Raw genomic sequence first — 20,026 nt, forward strand, 5'->3', positions numbered from 1 at the left:
TATTTTACAAGTACTTTTTATTTTATAAATTAAAAAAAAAAACCTGAAATTATCAGAAAATTGAACACTTTTAACATTTATTAATTACTTAACCTTTTTATTTTTTATTAAAACATTATAAATTCTTGAAGACATTGCTTTAAAATAAAGTATAGCAAACGTGTTGATCAAACAAGGAATAGATGTGATTTAACAGTCTAATTATGGATAGAACAGGAGGATGGGTTTAAAGAAAATATCCTTTGTTCAGGTTCCTGCTTGAAAACAACTAGTAATAGCATCCTCTAGCAATAAGTGCATGCAAAAAAGCCAAGTCAAGCGGCCAACCATAAGAAGAGCAGATTTAGCGATTTACCCAAATTGCATTTTCAATACATAATTGAAACTAATAGGAAGAAGAATTCATCCTTAAATTTCCGAAAACTGCCTCTTTCTTTAAATTTTGACAAGAAAATTTACTGATCCGTGAGGCTACAAATTGGAAAAGAGTAATGATCAGTGAGACTATACCTAGAGTCAAGAGACTGTAACAGCCACAGAGAAAATGACATCGTGAGAAATAAAACATAACGCTGAACTTGTACTGTTCAATAATTGACATTTCAAGACTATAATCTATTGTAGCATTTCCCAATAGAAAAAGTGTAATAACAAGCCCCCTCCCTATGGAAACAATCCTATGTGTTTGATCTTTGTTTTAAATATTTTTGCTAAGTTGTTAGTGGTTTTCCAATTTCATATCAACAGGTCACTCCTATACTCATCATTTTCTACATGGAACTACGATAGCTATGGGATAAGTAGTTCCCTTGGCCAGGACAGAACACAAACATCAATTCGAGCGAGCAACAAAATTCAGTTGTCTCCCATGCAATTAATGTGGTTACCAATAGTGAGATTGACTATCTGGTGATGAAGATTACTGGTTGGCTTGAATGAACGCTTGAAGCAAGCTTTGTGCTATCAGGGTTTGATCTGGAGTCCCTGATATAAAAACTATCCCCTCACTATCACCAGGACTTGGATCATGAACTTCGACTTTTGCACCTGAAATCTGATTCGGCGGTACCACGCACAAATTCATACCCAAAAAGATGTAGATAATTAAAGAAACAGTCAGACTACAATACAACATCCTGAGAGGTCAGTGTGTTTTTTCTAGGGTATATGAAAATTACCTCTTTGAGACGAGCAAGGTTGCAGCCATGTTTACCATAAATGGAGCCAAAAACATCTTCAGGAACTACAATCTCTACACTTGTATTTTTCACAACAGCAGACTTCTTACTGCTGCGTAAATGAGAGATAAAAAATCAGATTAAATTCTTCTATAAAACTTCGTAATATATATTTTTTTTTCCACGACAAAGGTAAACTGCTCATACTCAATAACTACCAAGAAACACAGATTGACAAAAGGACATCATTTATTGGAGTCTCAAAATGCCCTTTACTTGGGAAGGATAATTATACGTGAAAGGAATCAAGTTCCCTATAATCAAACTGTGTTGATGAACGCAGCTCAAACAACAGGTAAGCGGCTACCATGACCTGCTATCTCAATATTACTCACGGCAACAGCTATAAGAAAACCCACACAGTGAATGTCCTTCAATCACCCAAATTTTGATCTTCCATAACCATAAAGATACACAAGAAAAACACTTTGCTTACTTAACTGACAGAATTAACAGCAACAAAAAGAAACAGCTTTAATTTTATTTTTGTGTAATACTGACCTTTCAAGTTCAAGACCACCTGTACCCTCTGCATTGGCCAGCCCATGTCCTCTTCTCACAGTCTGAAATCACAGCCAACCCTAAACACTTAGGTCCTGGTGTCCTCAGACTACTATGGCAAAGGAAGCAACAAAGAATAGGGCAAAAGAATAAATAAACAAAAATCTTTCACCTCTAATAGTGGAGATTTCGGTGGACAGCCTACACTGTTAGAGAGCCCAAGATTACCCACTGCTCTTGTTAAAGCATTCTCTTGATCAGAATCAAGAGACAAGCCTAATGATTGAAGCAAGCCAGAAGTAGTCTCACTCCCTCCTTTGCAGGGGCTCCTTCCTCCCACTTCATTGAGCACTTCACGTGGAAGAAGAAAATCCAGTGACCTCTCAAGGTCTAAACTCCCTCCAAAGGTAGTTGAGCCTCTCTCTGCATCTTGGGTGGCAACTGTACACCCATTTCCTGTAGTCTGCAACTAAACCCAACCCAAGCATTGAGGTCCTTGTACAAATTCCTATAAAATTAGTGAGAGCAATAGTTTATGAGGAAAAAGAAAAGAAAAGGCAAAAGAGCTTTTACCTGTTGTGGCTGCAATTTGAATGGAAGAGGACCAGCAGTATTGTCTGAGAGCCCAGGTTGCGTTCTTTGAGCTAAATTAGGTCCTTGATCAGTATCTGATGATAAGCTTGTTGGCTGGTACGCTTGAGGAACACCTGTATCGCTTACTTTCCCATAACAGTTCCTCACTCTCATTTCATTAAGCACTTCAGGTGGCAAGAGATTATGCCTTAGCCTACTAGTTACTTGAAAGATCGCATTCTGCACGCTTTTATACTCACCAGTAATCTGCAAAGATAAAAGTTAAACGACAATGAAACCGCCTTCAAGCTGAAATTGATTATCAGGGTGGCACTCAAAAGTTCATCACCTACTGAAGTAACGAACAGAAACTGAAATTTATTTAAGAGCCTAAAAACCCTTGGCAGCAAGAAATCACAACTGTCATAACAACAGAAAAGATGGTGTGTTGCAGTGTTCAGGCTGAAACCCACTAATTTGAAGCATCATCAAGATATTGACAATCTTGACTCAAAAAGCAATAAAATTTTTCGTGATTCTAAAAGTCATAGCGTCAATTGAAGATTTGCTATCAATATCAAACACCAAAAAGATGGAAGCAGTGAGGACTTGGACACCCTAAGGGGAGAAATCACCTGTAGCGCTCAAAAAGATTCTTCTTATATTTATAAAAAATCATCTCTAACTGAAAATGTTAATTATACTAAATAATATAACGTATTTTGTTTCATTAATAAAATTGAATCACATTATCTACGCATCTACTTCTGTTTGACTCAAACACTAACAGGAACTCAGTGGATCCTTCCCGCATTGCAACCAACTTACACAATGATAATGCTAACAAAATTAATATTAGCACCTGCACTACATCCTCTGGAGAATGATCCAGCGTCAGGTCTCCATCTAATATTTGTACATCAGCACCAGTGACTTCTACAATCTCAGAAAGTACCCTGCCTCCTTTGTCGTTCAAGCAGCTGACTAGGTTTTTTGCAACCAGAAGCCTAACAGTTACAGCAGAACCCTTACTCAGGCCTGATGGAAGTCCTTTTCCAATGTCAGCCTCAACTGATCTTGCAAATACAAGAACAACAGCATTTTGTGCAGGAGAATACCATGATTCAAGGTTCTACAATAAACAAAATCCTCGTTCAATAACAAGGTAGGCATGGGTAATGCTTTTGTCAGTGACCACATGTTGCAAGCAAGGAAAAAAAAGAGAGCAAACGATTGAATAAAAAACAGTGAATAATGTCTGTAGAAACTACTGGCATTAGTAAAACCTCCACAATCAGCTTTGAGACTAACCTCCAATGCAGAAATGGTGACAACACGCTCACCAGACTCGGTTACTGGGGATGCAAACATTATAGAAGCACCTGTTTGATTTTGTAAAGCTCTGACTATGGCCCCCTTCTTACCAATTATGGCCCCAGCAGCACCATTGGAACAGAGCATCCTAAAGACTACTTCTTTTTGTGTACCATTTGAATCTAGGTTGGAATCTCCATCAGCATCCATAGATGAAAAGGTGGCATTTGATGATGCACTCACAGAATTTGCTGACATAGGTGGCAACAGCGAACTAAGGTGTGGAAAAAATTCTATGTGTGGCTCAGGGGAGGTCCCACGTGAAGGTTTCTCAGTAGGAACACTCATAGGTGTTGACTCTCTGTCCAAAGGTGGGCAAGCTTGAAGGCAGCCAGATACAGCAACCAGAGCTTTCTTGACAGCCAAAGTGCCACCAGTTATCTGCCATAATACAAAAAGAATCAAATAGACAAACTTTAGTGATATTAACCATATCCAAAATAAATCTTTCACTACCAAATTGTGAAACTGATTCATATATTCTTAATTCGATTGCCTCTTCAATTCCACAACTCAGAGACATTACCAACACAATCAAGCACAAGACCTGTTACTAGCTTTTTTCATATCATCCACATGATCAAATTCACAAACATCAAGACCAGTACAGAAGCTTCTATTATTAACTTAAATCAATATTCCTTTTTTTTGGGTACAAATGGAAGCCCACTAGACTTCGAACTACTCACATAAAGTAGCTCTCTCCCATCTCATAGACTCTGTCCTCTTTAAACTTGAACATGAAAGTTTCAAGTTATAAATGCAAGAACGTCGCTGAAAATGTATCTAATATTATTAGAATTTACACAAAATTTAAGTCCATAAACATTAACAATTTCGAAAAAAAGAAAATATATCATCAACATCGAAATATTTACACCCATACCTCTCTATTTCGCACATTATTATTATTATTTGATTTTCTTTCACTTTCTGGAGAAGTAAACAAACAAAAAAATAACCCTCACCTGAATTAACTCATCGTTTTTTCTTCCGCATGGCGGCGGCGGCAAAATCCTAATCTTAGCTCCAGTCTCCGCCCTCATTCTCACAATATTGTTCCCTCCTCTCCCCACAACGGCACCAATCTGTGTCGTATCAGCCAGCACCCCACAGTAAGCTTCTTCGTCCTCCCCATCACACGCGTTTCCCCACTCTCTCTCAGCTTCCACTTCCCACACGCGCTGGAAAACCCTAACCATCGCTTCCTGAGCACACGACACGTCACATTCTTCTCCCTCACCCAAACTAAACCGCCTCTCAACCGATCCCGACCCGACTATCAATATAACCCGGTGTGCCGACCCGCGAACCGGTTCCTCGCAGTGGATTCGAGAGGAAGTCTCGCGGCGAAGTTGAGAAACAACGGCGCCGGAGTTCCCGATGACTCCTCCGATGGATGACACGTGGCAGATAATACGAAATGACACCTCGCCTGGTAAGGGAACGATCGTTACAGGTGGGCCTTGGCGTCCCCTCCGACGGTTGTAGGGGTTTTGCATTTGGAAGAAAACAGAAACCAAAGCTTTGTCTTTCTTTTTTTTTTTACTGGGTTCGTTTCTTTCTCTTGTGCTGCCTTAAAAAGCAGAAAATATATATTTTTTAAACTAGTTTAATGTTTCCTTTGGGGGTGGGCGTGTGTTAAGGTTACTGAGAGTTGCAGCGTTTTTTCGCAGGTGGCGTACGGGTTGGTGTTATTGGCGTGGTGGGAGGTGCGAGGGTAAGTAGCGGTTGAAATTACGGGACGCGGTGTACGGAGCATGGGGAGTGTTGGGACAGCAGCAGCAATAGCTCTCTCAAAAGGGAGTGTTTCATTGTTTTCAGCTTTCAAACTTCACATTATTTTCTTTTTCTTACCTTCCTATGGTCAATTGACAAATATTGATTGTGGGACGGGCCTAATTATGGCGTAAGTGAGAATAATTGTCAATAATAATAATGGCAATAAATGACAATATGTAAAGAAAGGGGTGAAAATGGAAAAGGGTAATTCTTTTTCCTTTAAATTTGCTCCATTTGACATTATTACCGAAGCAATTTGATAATGTTTTCTATTTTTGGTATATAATAAGGGTTAACCTTTTTTTATTTTATAAATTACATAACAGTAATTATGATAATGTTTTCTTTAGTACTTGTTCAATTCTATATTCGAATGGGGTTGTTGAATTTTTCTTCTTTTTAAAGTGGTATAATTATGACATAAATAGTAAAATGTTATTTATTACCAACATATTCTCTTTTTTGGTAGAAATTTTTCCTTTTTCTACCTCCACTTGTGAGAAATTGAAACTAAAATATCTTTCTTCTCTTTTTTTTTTGTTTTATTATACCACGTATAGAAAGATATTTTGAGTTATTATTCATCTTTCTCATCAAACACAATAATAGTACAACGAAAATAAATCACAATATATATTTACAGTGATTTTACATTAAATTTCCATTGTCCTCCTCTCTTATCTTTCCTTAGCTCTATGCCATGAAACGGCATATGGTCCAAAGAGTGCACTGCCGTCAATTACCCCACTTTCTTTTTGGTGATTCATTCCCTTGTCCTTGTCTGACTGCCTACTTCCGAACACAGATAGTCTGAAATCTAACTCTGTTTTTTACCTCCTTTTCATAGGTTGTTCTTGAAACAAGGATTGAATCAGCCATGATTTTTCAGTTGGCTCCGACAACATTAGTCAATCGAACGTGGGAGGAATCTTCTTTCAGAATAGTCGCTGTCAATGGTTAATGATCCTTGGAGATGAGTTGGTGCCTACCTGCCCTAAGCAATTATTTGACTTGAAAAATGGAAATGAAGCACTTGCATGAAAAGGAATATGCCTGCCTTGAACGATTAATGGACTCGAAATTGCATTGAAAGGACACTACTTTGAGAATATGTTCTCTCCATTTATTTTTTAGTTGGTGAGATTTTGTTTGCTCTAATTTATGGAACTAGAATCTTTAAAGCTTGGCTTTGGGGGTTTCCATTACTTTGAAAATGAACCCCTTTCCTATTTGTTGTTTAATTTACTGGCAATAAAAACTTCAATTTTCACGTTTCTTGAATATTTAATCATAAATGTCCTAATTAAGCAAGATGTTTTTAAACTATTGAACTGTAGAATACTCTCTCCTAATCATTTGAATTTAGTTCAAACTAATAAGAATGGAATCCAATTTAGATAGAGATTTTAATTTGAATTATCACACTCTCCCTTTATACTATAGAAAAAAATAAATAAATGAATCTCAAGTTTAGTATTAAAACTATCGTTAGAGAATTATCATGATGTGATCATGAAGCATAAACTCAGTAGTACTGATGCAAAGATGATGATTTAGGGGATTTATTGTTGCAAATTGTGTTTGTGAGATCGGAGACCTGCAAGAGGAGATTTATTGCAACAAAAGTGTTGGTTGTAGCTGGAATAATTTTTAATTGATTTAATGGTACTTTAACGAATTTTTTAAATCAACGTAAGAATTTTTGTTATGGAAGATCTGAGATAACAAATGTTGGGTTTATAAAATAGAACACACGAAATATTTTAGAGATTTTCTCACTACTCTAGAGATATTAACACTTCTCTTGTAATATCATACTCTTACCAATGGTAAGCGATACATAATTTTTGGATAGTGTGACATGACTCAAAAATGTATTGTTAGTTTACTAAGGAAAGTACACACGACAAGATAATCCTAACTAGAAGAAAAGTATGGTGGTTTTGTTTGTGGGAGATTGGTAAAGAAAACAAAAGATCATGGCAGCTAATATGGTCTCCAGATGCAAACACAAGTGAGAGGTAACCTCAGCATTGTTGGAAAATCATCTCAAATGATTTAGTGGATGCAGAACTCGATTTTTTTTAATGGTGCATCGCTTCCAAAAGGGGTAACCTCGACTATTAGTGTTTTATTGCCTAAAGTTTCTAACCTTTTGCAATGAAGTGAATTCGGACCCATTAGTTTATGTACTGTATTTAATAAAATAGTTACTAAACTATTGACCAATAGACTTGCAAAAATCTTGCCTAGATTAATATCAAACAATCGAAGTAGGTTGGTTAGTGACAGATTAATTTCAAATAATATCTTTCTTGCACAAGAGTTAATTTATTAGATCGACAAGAAAACTCATGGAGATAACGTTACTTTGAAATTGGATATGATGAGAGCTTATGGCAGATTGAGTTAGGATTTTTTATATGCTATGTTGTGACAGTTTGGTTTCAATAAACAGTGGGTTACCATGATCCAAAAATGTGTTTCAAATTGCTATTTTTCGCTGTTAATTAATGAAACTTCAGTGGGTTACTTTAAACCCCGAAAAAGGATTGCAACAGAGGGGTTCTATATCCCATCTCTATTTATTTTAGCAGCGAAATATTTATCTAGGGGGCTTAATACTCTATATGATCAATTTCCCTCACTGCATTACTCTTCAGGGCGCTCCAGGGCTATAAGCTATTTATCCATTGCAGATGATATCATCATTTTCACTGATGGCAACCAATCGTTTGTGGGTAAAATTCAAAAATTCTTAGAAGAATATGAGGTGATTTCTAGGCAAAAAAATAAATCAACAAAAAAGTTGTTTTGTTAGAGGCAACAAAGTTGCCAATTCCAAGGTCCAGATTATCAAAGCGGCCACGAGATTTACTCATAAAAAATGGCTAATAATTTATTTGGGAGCACCGTTATACAAAGGACACAAAAAATCAATTTAATTTGATTCGATTATAACTAAAATCAGGGACCGCATCTCTGGTTGGAAAAACAAAATTCTATCATCAAGGGGACAGATAACATTTATAAGAAGTGTCCTGTCTTCCATGCCATTGTATTTGCTTCAGGTACTTCTATGGGGAGACTTTATATTTGTTAAACATATTCATTGGACTACTTGAAAGAATATGTGTTATCCTAGCAATGAAGGGGGACTAGATATTCGTAGCTTAATGGACGTTTTTGATGCGTTCACTATGTAATTATGGTGGCGATTAGATTTATGAAGAATAAACATTGTTATGGTCAAGTCCTAATGCGAGTTCAAATCAAGCTTCATGACTCCCCTATTTAGAAGAGATTATTGAGTGGCTGCAGAATTGCGGAAAAGAACATTCGATGGAAGGTAAGGAAAAGTGAAGTGCTTTTTGGGCACGATTATTGGTGGGGTATACAACCCTTGGTATGCTCATTCCCTTCCTTTGCAGGTTCAATGGTGAAAGTTGATTATTTTTATGGGATGTGGATAAATTAAAAGCAATGTTTCCAGAGTTAATAGCGGAGAATATAGTTGATACTCCCATTGAAAAATCATGTGAGGATATTGCATTTTGGGTCTCCAACTCCAATGCTGTTTTTTCCAACAAAAAGCGCTTGGAAGATAGTTTGTCAAAAACATAATGTAAGTGACATTTTCAAGCTAGTTTAGCATAGAAGTATCCCACTTAAAATCTCATTCTTTTTTTCGCGAGTGCTGCATGAATAGTTACCTATTGATATCCGGTTAGAAGCCAAGGGGCTTCCACTAGCATCAAAATGTCAGTGCCGCAATTCAGAAGAAACCTTAATGCATGTGCTTTGGTAAAGTCCTGTAACGAATCAGGTTTGGAATTTTTTTTTTTTTTGCCATTATTTTCAGATTTCTATCGTTCAACCTCAAAGTAATTTGCAAATTTTATAGGCTTGGTTTTTTTCTGGAGACTACACAAAGCAAGGCCATATCCATATTTTCATTCTCATTTTTATATGCTGGTCCTTATAAGTTGAACAGAATGATTCAAAACATAGGTGACTTGGAGTTTGCTCTCAACGTGTAATACGACGAATAATCAAACTTTTGATGCAACTCCATAAAGGGAATTTAATCCGTAAAAAGCAATGAAAAGATGATATACAAATTGCAAAATTGTGGAATATCAACTTTCCACATCAACTTCCCTCACCGCCTGAAGCTAAGCAGTGATGAAGTTAAAGTTGAATGTAGATGGAAGTTCGAAAAAAACTTCTAGCAATGTCGCAGGAAGGGGAGTGGTGCGTGACCATACAAATATGTTACTATTTAGGTTTTTAGAAAATTTTGAGCCAATTAATTCCTTGAAAGTCGAATTATGTGCACTTGAAATAGGTCTTCATCTATGTCGTGCCCATAACTTTAGAAAAATCTGGATTGAAATGAATGCTAAGGTGGTAGTTAATATGATATTGGAAGTGAGTTATGGTTCTCATGACACCAGGTATATACTGGCTTCCATTCGAAAATGCCTACAACACTTTAATTATAGAATTACTCAGAGCTATCGAGTGGGAAATCAAGCCACAGATTATCTCTTCAACAAAAGTTACACATATCAAGGACTCAAAGCATTCATTAGCCCAGGAAATGACTTAAAGGGTATTTTAAACTTAATAAAATCAATTTATTTTATGTTAAATTTAAATAAATATAAATGAGTAGTACTTTTTATTTATTTTTTTACCTCTAGTTCATTGTAAAAGAGATGTACTATTTATCCCTTTTTTTAAATTACATGCAAAAAAAGTAGTCCCTATGTTACGAATTTTTTCTAATTTTTCACATATAACTATAAAATAAGGTTTGTGACCCTCCTTAGTGTACTTCAATTTTCCACCTCTAATAAAACTTTAATAGAAGCTGGCCCCGAAAGCTTTTCCAGCATTAAAATAAAAAAGTGAGATGCAATTCTTGTCAAGAAAGGTTAGACCGAGGCTTCTCTTTGGAGTCAACAAGGGTAAAGTTGACGTGGTGGCAACACATTGGTACTGGTGGTGTTGTGTGATTTCGGTAGAGTGGGGAGGGGCTATTGATCTTGATTTCTTCAGGGTTAAGGATAAAAATATTTAATAGATAAGAGTTGCTACTAGCTAGGGTATCTTGATGACAAATGGCTCTAACACATATAAAGTAGGTCTTAACCTTTCAAATCATGGAAGAGACGCAACCTCTACGTGTGAGTTTCATAGATTTGCAAGGATGTGAGAAAGAGTAGACAGAGGATATTCAATGAGTTTAAGCTCTAGAGCATAAAACTAAGTTTTGTTTGGAAGCTCAATTTAGTATTTGTTTTTGGATAATCTGTATTTTTTTGTGTGTAATCTTTTTCTCTCTCGTTTGTAAACAGTAAATATCGGATTATGTTAAGTATTTTTTTTTTTTATAAATCATTTATACGCTAAGACTTTTTCCTCCAATTTTCTTGTCAACCTTGTTTCGTCCTTTTCTACGATTTTTCTCATCCTATGTTTGACGGTTGGTTTCGTGTCCTTTGACCAAAGTCTGATTCTTGTCTGTGGGCAGAGTTAGCGGTAGGGCGGGGTAGTTGCTTTTTCTGTTCATAGATAGTCTGTGTCTTTGGGTCGTCTCTCAGTCTACATTGACGCGTGGCACAGTTTCTTTTTCCTTTTTTTTTCTTTTCGGTGGTTTTATTCCATTTTTATTATATGCTTTCTCATTTGAACCCGTTGCCTTTATTTTTAATCTTTGTTGGCAGAATCTTTTTTTTTTTTTTCTTTAGCATCTTTGTTTGAATTTCGCTCTTGTTTTGGAAGTAATTAAGTCCTAATTCATTGAAAACCTTTCATCTTGCTTGTATATGTATTTTTTTCATTTATAATTCAAAATCGAGACTTCTAAAAATATCTCTGTAAAATTAAAAAAAATCATATTTTTGATATTATTAAATAACGATCTATATATTTTTTAAAAAAATATTAAGAGAAAGATTCATTTTGCAGCTTAAAGCACAACTCTTTCCATGAGCACACCTTCTTTTAACTTTGCGCTAAAGATATCAGCCTTAACTCTCCTCCTCCTTTATCAAAGCCTTTTAAAGGGGTAACAAAACTAGATCGAGTTTGGGTTGAAACCCACCATTTTAAGGAGGGACGACCCATGACAATGGCCGAAGCCCAAGACTCACAGCCCAAAACCAGCTGCAGTGACAGTGCTGCTCAACCCAAAAACCCAGAAGAAAGTTGCAGCGGTTAAGCCGCGTACTAGCATTTCTGACAAACGTTCAACTGAGCAGCAGCCTCCCCAAATATCCTCCTTCAGCTCCAGGCGCTTCTCTCCTTCCGCCTCCTTCCATGAATGGATCCCCTACTATCACCACCGTCCGAGCCCCCACAATGAGAAATCCAACAGCCATTATAAGTCCAGGTCAGTCCTTCCATTTCCTCTCCATCCTCGCAAAATCTCTCTCCTCTTTCCCTTCCTCTCTTCCCCTAGACCCTGACCCACCCGATCACGACATCCCTTTGCTCCTCCACCCCATCCTCTCCAAACCCAATTGGCAAAGACACCCCTCGCTCCCAAAACTAATCCCGTCCATATCCCCTTCCCATGTCCATTCCCTTTTTTCTCTCAACCCCAATCTCCTCCCCAAAACTGCCCTCGATTTCTCCTATTGGATCTCCAAAAAACCCAATTTCAAACACTCCGTTTTTTCCTATTCTGCCCTTTTAAACATCCTTGTCACTAACAAATTCTTTGGTCCAGCGGAGAAAATCCGCCTTGCCATGATCAAATCTTCTTCTTCAATCCATGAAACCCGGTTCGTTTTAGAGTTCTTAACAGAAATGAATAAAAACAACCAGCTTCATTCCACTTTTAAGCTTACCGTTAGATCCTATAATTTTTTATTGATGTCTTTATCGAAATTCTCGATGATTGATGAAATGAAATCTGTTTATAGTGGAATGTTGAACGATATGGTTTCGCCAAATATTTACACTTGGAATACTATGGTTAATGCTTATTGTAAGATTGGGAATGTGGTTGAAGCTGATCTGTATGTGAGTAAGATTGTGCTGGCGGGATTGAGTCCCGATACCTTTACTTTTACTTCATTGATATTGGGGCATTGCAGGAATAAAGATGTAGATAGCGCATTCAGGGTTTTTAGAGTGATGCCTAATAAGGGTTGCCATAGAAATGAGGTTTCATATACAAATCTTATTCATGGTCTATGTGAGGCTGGACGTGTTGATGAGGCTATTAAGTTGTTTGAAAAGATGGAGGAGGATTTTTGTTATCCTACGGTTCGAACATACACAGTGATCATTAGTGGCTTGTGTGAAGTAGGGAGGAAGACAGAAGGAATGAATTTGTTTGAGGAAATGTCACGGAAAGGGTGTGAGCCGAATGCTCATACTTATACAGTAATTATTTATAGCTTATGTAAAGAAAATAAGGTTGATGAGGCAAGAAAAATGTTAGATGGGATGTTAGAGAAAAGGCTGGTTCCAAGTGTGGTGACCTATAATGCTTTGATTGATGGATATTGCAAGCACGGATTAATGGAGGCTGCACTGGAAATTTTGGGTTTGATGGAATCTAACAATTGTTGTCCAAATGATCGAACATATAATGAATTGATAGCTGGGCTTTGTAAGAAGAAGAATGTTCACAAGGCAATGGCATTTCTTGATAAGATGCTTGAACTTAAGCTGGTACCAAGTGTAGTCACATATAATTCATTAATTCATGGGCAGTGTAAAATAGGGCAATTAGACAGTGCCTTTAGGCTGCTTGAGATGATGAGGGAGAATGGTTTGGTTCCTGACCAATGGACTTATAGTGTTCTTATAGACTCTCTTTGTAAAGTTGATAGGGTAGAGGAAGCTCGTTTTCTGTTTGACTCTCTCAAGGGGAAAAGCTTAAAAGCAAATGAAGTTATATATACTGCTTTGATTGATGGATACTGCAAGATTGGGAAAGTGGAAGATGCTCATTCTTTGCTTGACAGAATGCTTACTGAGGACTGCTTGCCAAACTCATGCACATACAATGCTCTTATAGATGGGTTGTGCAACAGGAAAAACATGAAGGAAGCGTTGTTTATGGTGGAAAAGATGGTGGGGATGGGTGTAAAGGCTACAGTACATACCTATACAATCCTCATTGAATGGATGCTTAAAGAAGGTGACTTTGATCATGCTCATAGGGCTCTTGACCAACTATTTTCCTCGGGATGTCAACCTGATGTATTTACCTATACTGCTTTTATTCATGCATATTGTGGTGTAGGGAGATTGAAAGAAGCAGAGGATGTGATGATTAGGATGAAGAAAGAGGGAATTTTTCCAGATTCTTTGACATACACATTACTTCTAGATGCATATGGATGCTTGGGATCAGTGCATTCTGCATTTGATGTTCTCAAGCGTATGTTTGATGCTGGCTGTGAGCCTTCTCATCATACATATTCTTTTTTAATCAAGCATCTCTCAAAGAAACAAGGGACAAAGGATGATAGCCCTGCAGTGCATTTGGTTTTAAATGCCACTCTGGTTAATCATGCTGATGTGTGGAAGACAATGGAATTTGACACTGCTTTGGAGTTGTTTGAGAAAATGCATCAACATGGTTGTGTACCCAATATTAACACTTACAGCAAGCTTATTATAGGACTTTGCAAAGTTGGCCGCTTTGAAGTAGCTCAAAGGTTATTTGATCATATGAGAGAACAAGGAATATCTCCTAGTGAAGATGTCTACAACTCTCTTCTTAGTTGTTGCTGTGAGTTGGGAATGTATGATGACGCAGTGATAGTGGTGGATCTGATGATAAGTTCTGGTCAGTTACCAAACCTGGAGTATTACAAGCAACTGGTTTGTGGACTATGTGCTGAAGGGAATAAGGAGAAGTCTAATATGGTTTTTGATAACTTGCTTCGTTGTGGTTATAATAGTGATGAGGTAGCTTGGAAGGTTCTTATTGATGGCTTACTGAAAAAGGGGCTTGCTGATAGATGCTCTGAACTCCTAAGCATCATGGAAAAAATGGGCTGCCAGCTCCATCCTAATACATATTCAATGTTAATTGCTGGACTTGAAGAAACATAGAGCATTTATTCTTGGTATTGTTTCCTTTAGATTCTTGCCTTTTTGTTACTCAAAAAGATGCCTTTGCGATGCTCTTCCTTGTCTAGATTGGCACTAGGATGTATAGATTGAAGACAGCGTTTTGGCTTGCCATCTCAATACGTAAAAGAGGGGTTGAAACATTCCAGTTGGCTGGCAATAAGGGAGCAGTGAGAAGCACACACACATCTGCTAATTGTGGATGTGGCCCTTCATCAAACAAACCATTTCACTGACAATCGAGAGGCAAGTATGCATTTCCTTTCTCATACTTGTTCATATAGTGGTGTTTTTTAGCCTCTAGTAGACTAGTAATTATGTTCTTTGCTTTTCATTTTTCCTCCCTAATGCTCATTTAAGAGGATTAAATTTTCAAATTTGCCTGCAGATGTATGATTATTTTCTCCTTTTAGTCTATGCATATTCTTTGTGCTCCTCCTAGTACCCTTAAAAATGCATGTGTCTAAAAAGCACAAGTGAAACCATTATTAGATTGTTATCTTTGTCTATCTAACAGAAATGAAGTGCTAAACTAAAAGATGGCATCATGTATATGTAAGGCAGGCATGTGTGAATACTTGCTGAAATTAATTAACCATTTATAAGTTGCAAATTTCTTTTCCAAAATATGTTGGCATGATTTTCCCTGGATGGTTTTGTTGGGCAAGATACTCTAAAACATAATAAATACTAAAAAAAATTTTTATTTTGACATAAAAATTATACATAGCAATGGTGTTATGTTTACTGATTTAGAAGTGTTGGTAGCCATCTAGGTAAATTTCTAAAAGAGAAATGTTGCATGAATTGATGTATACCACTTATGAAGTTCTGCCTTATTCTTTTGTTTTCTTGTTGAGTTCTGACATGTTCTTGACCTTGATATTGAAGGCGTAGCTGCTGACGCGCAATAGCTTACTTTTGCATCTTCTCGATGTTGTCAGAATTTTGCTGTTTTTGACAATCTGTTCACTGTTCTTATCTTATATAACTTGAATGGAATGTCTTAACAGTTACTTGATTTGCCTAGCAAAGATAGGAGAGAAAGTACCTTGTAATAATTTACATTTAACTTTTTTCTTTTTTGGGTTTATAGTTATATAAAGTTGGTGTTACTATAGTGTAAGAGAAGTTCAGAAAATAACTTTGTTCCTTTATGACAACAGAATAAACCATTCAAGATATGAAAGGAGCAAGAGTTTACTCGAAATGACCATTAAGCCATAACTTTTACCCTGCTTAGGAGGATTGACTGAACATATATTTTGCTTCACAGGTAATGCGATTAAATCTGCAACAAATTTATATTCCCCTTCTTGGTTTAGATTTGCTCATTACATGACAATAACAGCCTTTTTAATTTTTGTCATGCAGAAATCCTCAAGCGTCTACTCAGTTGGAAAAGCATCAAACTGAGCCTAGCTCAATTACTACTCACTAATAAAACCTTGTCGTCGGTATCAACATTAGAGATTATATCTCCATGCTAACAGCCTAACCACCTCTCACGTGTCAAAAAAGAAAAAAGAAAAGAAAAAGTCAACAAGAAGTAACTTCTGTACAGTGATAATTCCAATGAAATTGGAATAAAATAAATATGTAATTCTTTTGAAAGGGTTTGAGGATGATCTGTAGTGTTTGAAAGAATTTCTCCAATTTTTGCAAATGATTAATTATTGGTGTAAACCCAGAATTACCACCCTTGGATCTCGTAACAAAATCTGCAAAGTAATTTTGCGAAGACAGAAGCACACCTCATAACAATCACTAAAATCAATCCAGAATTACCACCAAGCAAACAACATTGTAATTCTATCAACAGAATCAGTAAAACCGAGCTTCCTCATTTCTAGATATGGAATTCTCAGTAGTACGCATGCTAGAGGGAATTTGTTCGATTTCTTCCTATTTTACACATCAAATAGGGAATTATTTTCAAACAAGCTAAGAGGACCCAGAGCTGCTTATTCTTCCATTCTGCTGCCTTTGATTAGATTCTTATTGGTGACAAGGAAACTCAGTAATTGATCAATGTAGCATTCTTGTTTCTCCCAGTCCCCAAATATCTCCTTCATTTCCTTGGCTTTGGCCCTGTAAATTTTACCCTCTTCCTCCACCATCACCAACCTAAGTGACTCAGCCACCGAGTCTCTGGTGAACGTTCCATCATCTTCATTCCTCGGTATTACATAACCCATTTTTTTCTCTTCCATAACTCTAGCATTTAACCCTTGATCAGCCAAGAACGTCAACAGTATAAGAGCTCTCTTCCAACTCAATTGCCTCCACAACAGAGCCCCACCCAGCGTGACTCAAGAATCCACCGACCAAGTCATGAGCTAAAATCTTCAGTTGAGGACCCCAACTCGTGCAAACCACACCACGCCCTACTGTTCGCTCCTCGAACCCATCTGGTAACTCAATGGACTCATTATCTGACACCCCTCGTCGAGTCATTAGCACCCAAAAGAAAGGTAACCCTGATAACTCTAAATCCTAGAGCTATCTCAGTCACTTCTTCTTGACTTGGTTTCGCCTCGCTGCCAAAAGCAACATAAACCACACTCCCTGGTTGTTGCTTGTCTAGCCATTCTTTTATTGGTTTCCAGATTTCATCGTCATGATTTCCATTATTATAAGCAGTCGGTGGAAGCAGACCAACTGGAATAACAGCTTTCTGGTGAAGTTCCTTTAAAAGATTCAAGTACTCGGTCTCAAACTCCCAACAGCTTCTTACAGCTATTGCATCGGAGCGTTCAATTGCTTTACCAAAACGGTAGAGATCTGAGGTGTGGGAACCTCTCCCGCTATAGAATCGAAGATTCTCAATATCTCGAAAAGCCGACATGCTACGGAGGACGGAAAAGGAACCCATTTGGGTGGCTTGGTGAAATCCTCTGGTTTCTTACGATCATCTTGAATATCAATGAAAGAAGAAGGCGGCTTAACTTGTGTTAAGACTTACCGCATTGAATATGGTAAAGTATGCGTTAGGGATGCCGAGGTTATGGGCTAAAGGAGGTAGCCAGTATGGAACAAAATCGAAAAGTAGCCAATCTGCGGATGATGTTACAAGAAACTTTGCCAAGGAATCTTGAAGACCATCGAAGGCTATATTTTCAAGTAAGAGACCTTTTCGTAAGGAAGATCAATGGTGGCCTCAGCGTTCTCAGGAAGATTTTCAACGTGAGGCTGAGGGAGTTTTACAAATTGTATTGAAGATGCTACATTTGGAGGGAGTTTCGGGAGACGGTCGACGTTTCTTGGGGTGGATATGAAGGAGATTTTGTGACCCTTTTGGGCTATGAGCTTGGCAAGTTCTAGGTATGGGATCATGTGACCAAAGGCTAGCCATGGGAACATGGCTATGTGAAGCTTGGTGCAATCAGCCATGGATGAAGAAGATCTCCGAAGATAATCAGCAGGTTAATTAAAACTGTGTTTTAGGTAGAGAATTTGATAAATGGATTGAAACATTTATATAAATATATAGTACAATAAAACACATCAAAACTTTTTGTATCATACATTCTCTCTACATAATCTATATCATGATTACTTAAAACCTCTTAAGGATATATGTAAATTAAAATGAGTTTCTTCTAGAGTGATCAATTAGAGAAGCTTAGGAAATGTGAATGTCATTGTAATTACACAAGATAATTTATTTATTTTAAAAAAAGAGAGTTGTTTTATGTATGGTAGTTTACATTATGAAAGGTCTTAATGGTGGTCTTCATTCACTGAGTTCACAGCTGTCACAACTCCTATGTCCCCTGTCCATTAATGGTGGTCTGGTTGGATATTTCTTAGGTGCTACAGGTGTCAGGCAAGGAGACCCCCAGCCCCCCATACTTATTTGTTATTGCAAGGCAGGTGTTATCCCAACTTCTAAACTCAGCAGCTGCGCAGGGAATTTTTCAAATACCATCCACGATGCCATAGGGTTGGTCTTACTCACTTGAGTTTTGCATATAATCTGCTTATTTTTTCCAAGGGCGCAAAAGACTCCATCATGGCCATTCACTCTAGATAAAAGTAATTTTATGAACTTTCTGGCCTCCAGCTGAATAGTGCCAAAAGCGAGCTGATTTCCTCTGGTATTTCTAAGCATATGTTTTTCTGATATTCAGTAGTATATTGGGGTTAAACTTGGTCTAATGCCAGTGAGATACCAGTCCCCTCATCACAAAGAGGCTCGTGATGAGGATTGTGCTTCTCTAGTTGAGAAGATTACAAACAGGATCGACAGTTGGACCTCCACGTACTTCTCCTGTGCTGGAAGGCTTCAACATATTCAGTCAACCCCCTTTACTATGCAGAATTTTCTGGTCAAAACGCGATTAAAAAAGTTTCTCAACTCTGCTCTTCTTTCTTCTGGGAAGGAAAGAAAGGTGGCCCCTGTCAAAACTGGGTCATTTTCTGCCAACTTTTTCGTTGTTGTATTGCTGAAACAATGGTGGTAATTGTGCTTGTAGTGGTCTGTTTTCATTTGTAGCAGGGTTTCCTGCTTCTGGGATAAATGAAATCTCATCATCTAATTAATTTATTACTGATATTTTTTGTTCTCTAGAATGATATAATTCTGCTATCTATTTTCTTCTGAACTAATCATGCAACACAAGGGCTGAGATGAGTTCAAGCATTTTCCTTTCCACCTGATCTATACAAAAACGGTTTCCACAAATCAAACAATAATTTATTTCAGGGATTTCTGAACTTTTAATTGAAACCCATTGCACTGCACAAATCTTATTGTGTGTGGGCATGACCAGATTCTTTACAAACAATACCATAATGCAGAATTTGAATGAATCAATCATTGCACTGCTGAAGCTTTTGGCTGTTGCAGACATAACAATTCAACATTTATTTCAAACGGAACAGTTTGTCGGGGTAGTTGCCCCTTGCTACGTACGGGGAGTCATCTCAAAATTATATCACTGTTTTTTATAAGAATTTAGTGATATTAAATCATCGAAAATAATTAAATTATTGTTTTAAAAGAATATTTTATTTCCATCCAAAAAGATGAAAAAATATTCATTGAAATGTGATGATCTTTAAAATCAATTACGAATAATTTTACCTTTCTCACCCAAATAAAATAACTTTCACCTGATAAATTTTTATTCTTTCAAATAATCTTTGTAATCAACTTAAAACATATTTTTGCTTGTACATATCTTTTCTTTTGGTTATGTCAATATTTGTTTTGGTGGCTAAGTCAAAATTATTTTAATAAATTAGCTTTATTTTTCCATTCAAAGGTATTCATTTAATTTTAAAAAGTTGAAAGTTATTTTATCAAAGATAAATATATCTATCATATTTGTTTATTGATTTGATTCATTATAACTTATTTTTGAAATAAAATATTAATTTTTCACACATTATTATGCTAATAAAATATTTAAAACTATTAATTTCTTACCTTGTTAAAACTGATTATT

The 20,026-nt window shown here is 36.9% G+C and overlaps 3 protein-coding genes across 6 annotated transcripts; 1 reads left to right on the forward strand and 2 right to left on the reverse strand.

Moving 5' to 3' along the window:
- Window positions 351-5,524, reverse strand: LOC18611443 (KH domain-containing protein HEN4). 4 transcript variants are annotated; one of them, XM_018114063.1, is made up of 8 exons: window positions 4,655-5,524; window positions 3,624-4,067; window positions 3,175-3,444; window positions 2,313-2,579; window positions 1,912-2,208; window positions 1,740-1,801; window positions 1,179-1,287; window positions 351-1,054 (listed from the first exon to the last, which is right to left on the reverse strand). In XM_018114063.1, the coding sequence occupies exons 1-8, from the start codon at window positions 5,186-5,188 to the stop codon at window positions 920-922; spliced, it is 2,118 nt and encodes a 705-aa protein (XP_017969552.1). In that variant the 5' UTR covers window positions 5,189-5,524; the 3' UTR covers window positions 351-919. The 4 variants fall into 4 exon arrangements, with proteins under 4 accessions (XP_017969552.1, XP_017969553.1, XP_007047753.2 ...); XM_018114064.1 differs by having other exon boundaries at window positions 1,179-1,290; window positions 1,912-2,202; window positions 4,655-5,523; XM_007047691.2 differs by having other exon boundaries at window positions 1,179-1,290; window positions 4,655-5,523.
- Window positions 11,590-16,194, forward strand: LOC18611444 (pentatricopeptide repeat-containing protein At5g65560). The gene is made up of 3 exons (XM_007047697.2): window positions 11,590-14,823; window positions 15,740-15,849; window positions 15,948-16,194. The coding sequence occupies exon 1, from the start codon at window positions 11,796-11,798 to the stop codon at window positions 14,553-14,555; it is 2,760 nt and encodes a 919-aa protein (XP_007047759.2). The 5' UTR covers window positions 11,590-11,795; the 3' UTR covers window positions 14,556-14,823; window positions 15,740-15,849; window positions 15,948-16,194.
- LOC18611445 (UDP-glycosyltransferase 91A1) lies at window positions 16,513-19,142 on the reverse strand. The gene is given in 6 exon segments (XM_018113945.1): window positions 16,513-16,840; window positions 16,842-17,066; window positions 17,068-17,372; window positions 17,375-17,522; window positions 17,524-17,688; window positions 17,691-19,142. Coding segments are annotated over 6 exon segments (1,422 nt in total). The 5' UTR covers window positions 17,967-19,142; the 3' UTR covers window positions 16,513-16,537.

The sequence above is a fragment of the Theobroma cacao genome, chromosome 1 (genome assembly GCF_000208745.1).
Source record: "Theobroma cacao cultivar B97-61/B2 chromosome 1, Criollo_cocoa_genome_V2, whole genome shotgun sequence".
NCBI lineage: Eukaryota > Viridiplantae > Streptophyta > Magnoliopsida > Malvales > Malvaceae > Theobroma > Theobroma cacao.

Coding starts and splice junctions, on each gene's coding strand:
- LOC18611443 (XM_007047691.2), bottom strand. CDS start 5,188: ATGCAAAACCCCTACAACCGTCGGAGGGGACGCCAAGGCCCACCTGTA. Junction 2,580..3,174: donor CTCCAGAGGATGTAGTGCAG/GTGCTAATATTA, acceptor TTATCTTTGCAG/ATTACTGGTGAGTATAAAAG. Junction 2,209..2,312: donor TCAAATTGCAGCCACAACAG/GTAAAAGCTCTT, acceptor GGTTGGGTTTAG/TTGCAGACTACAGGAAATGG.
- LOC18611444 (XM_007047697.2), top strand. CDS start 11,796: ATGAATGGATCCCCTACTATCACCACCGTCCGAGCCCCCACAATGAGA.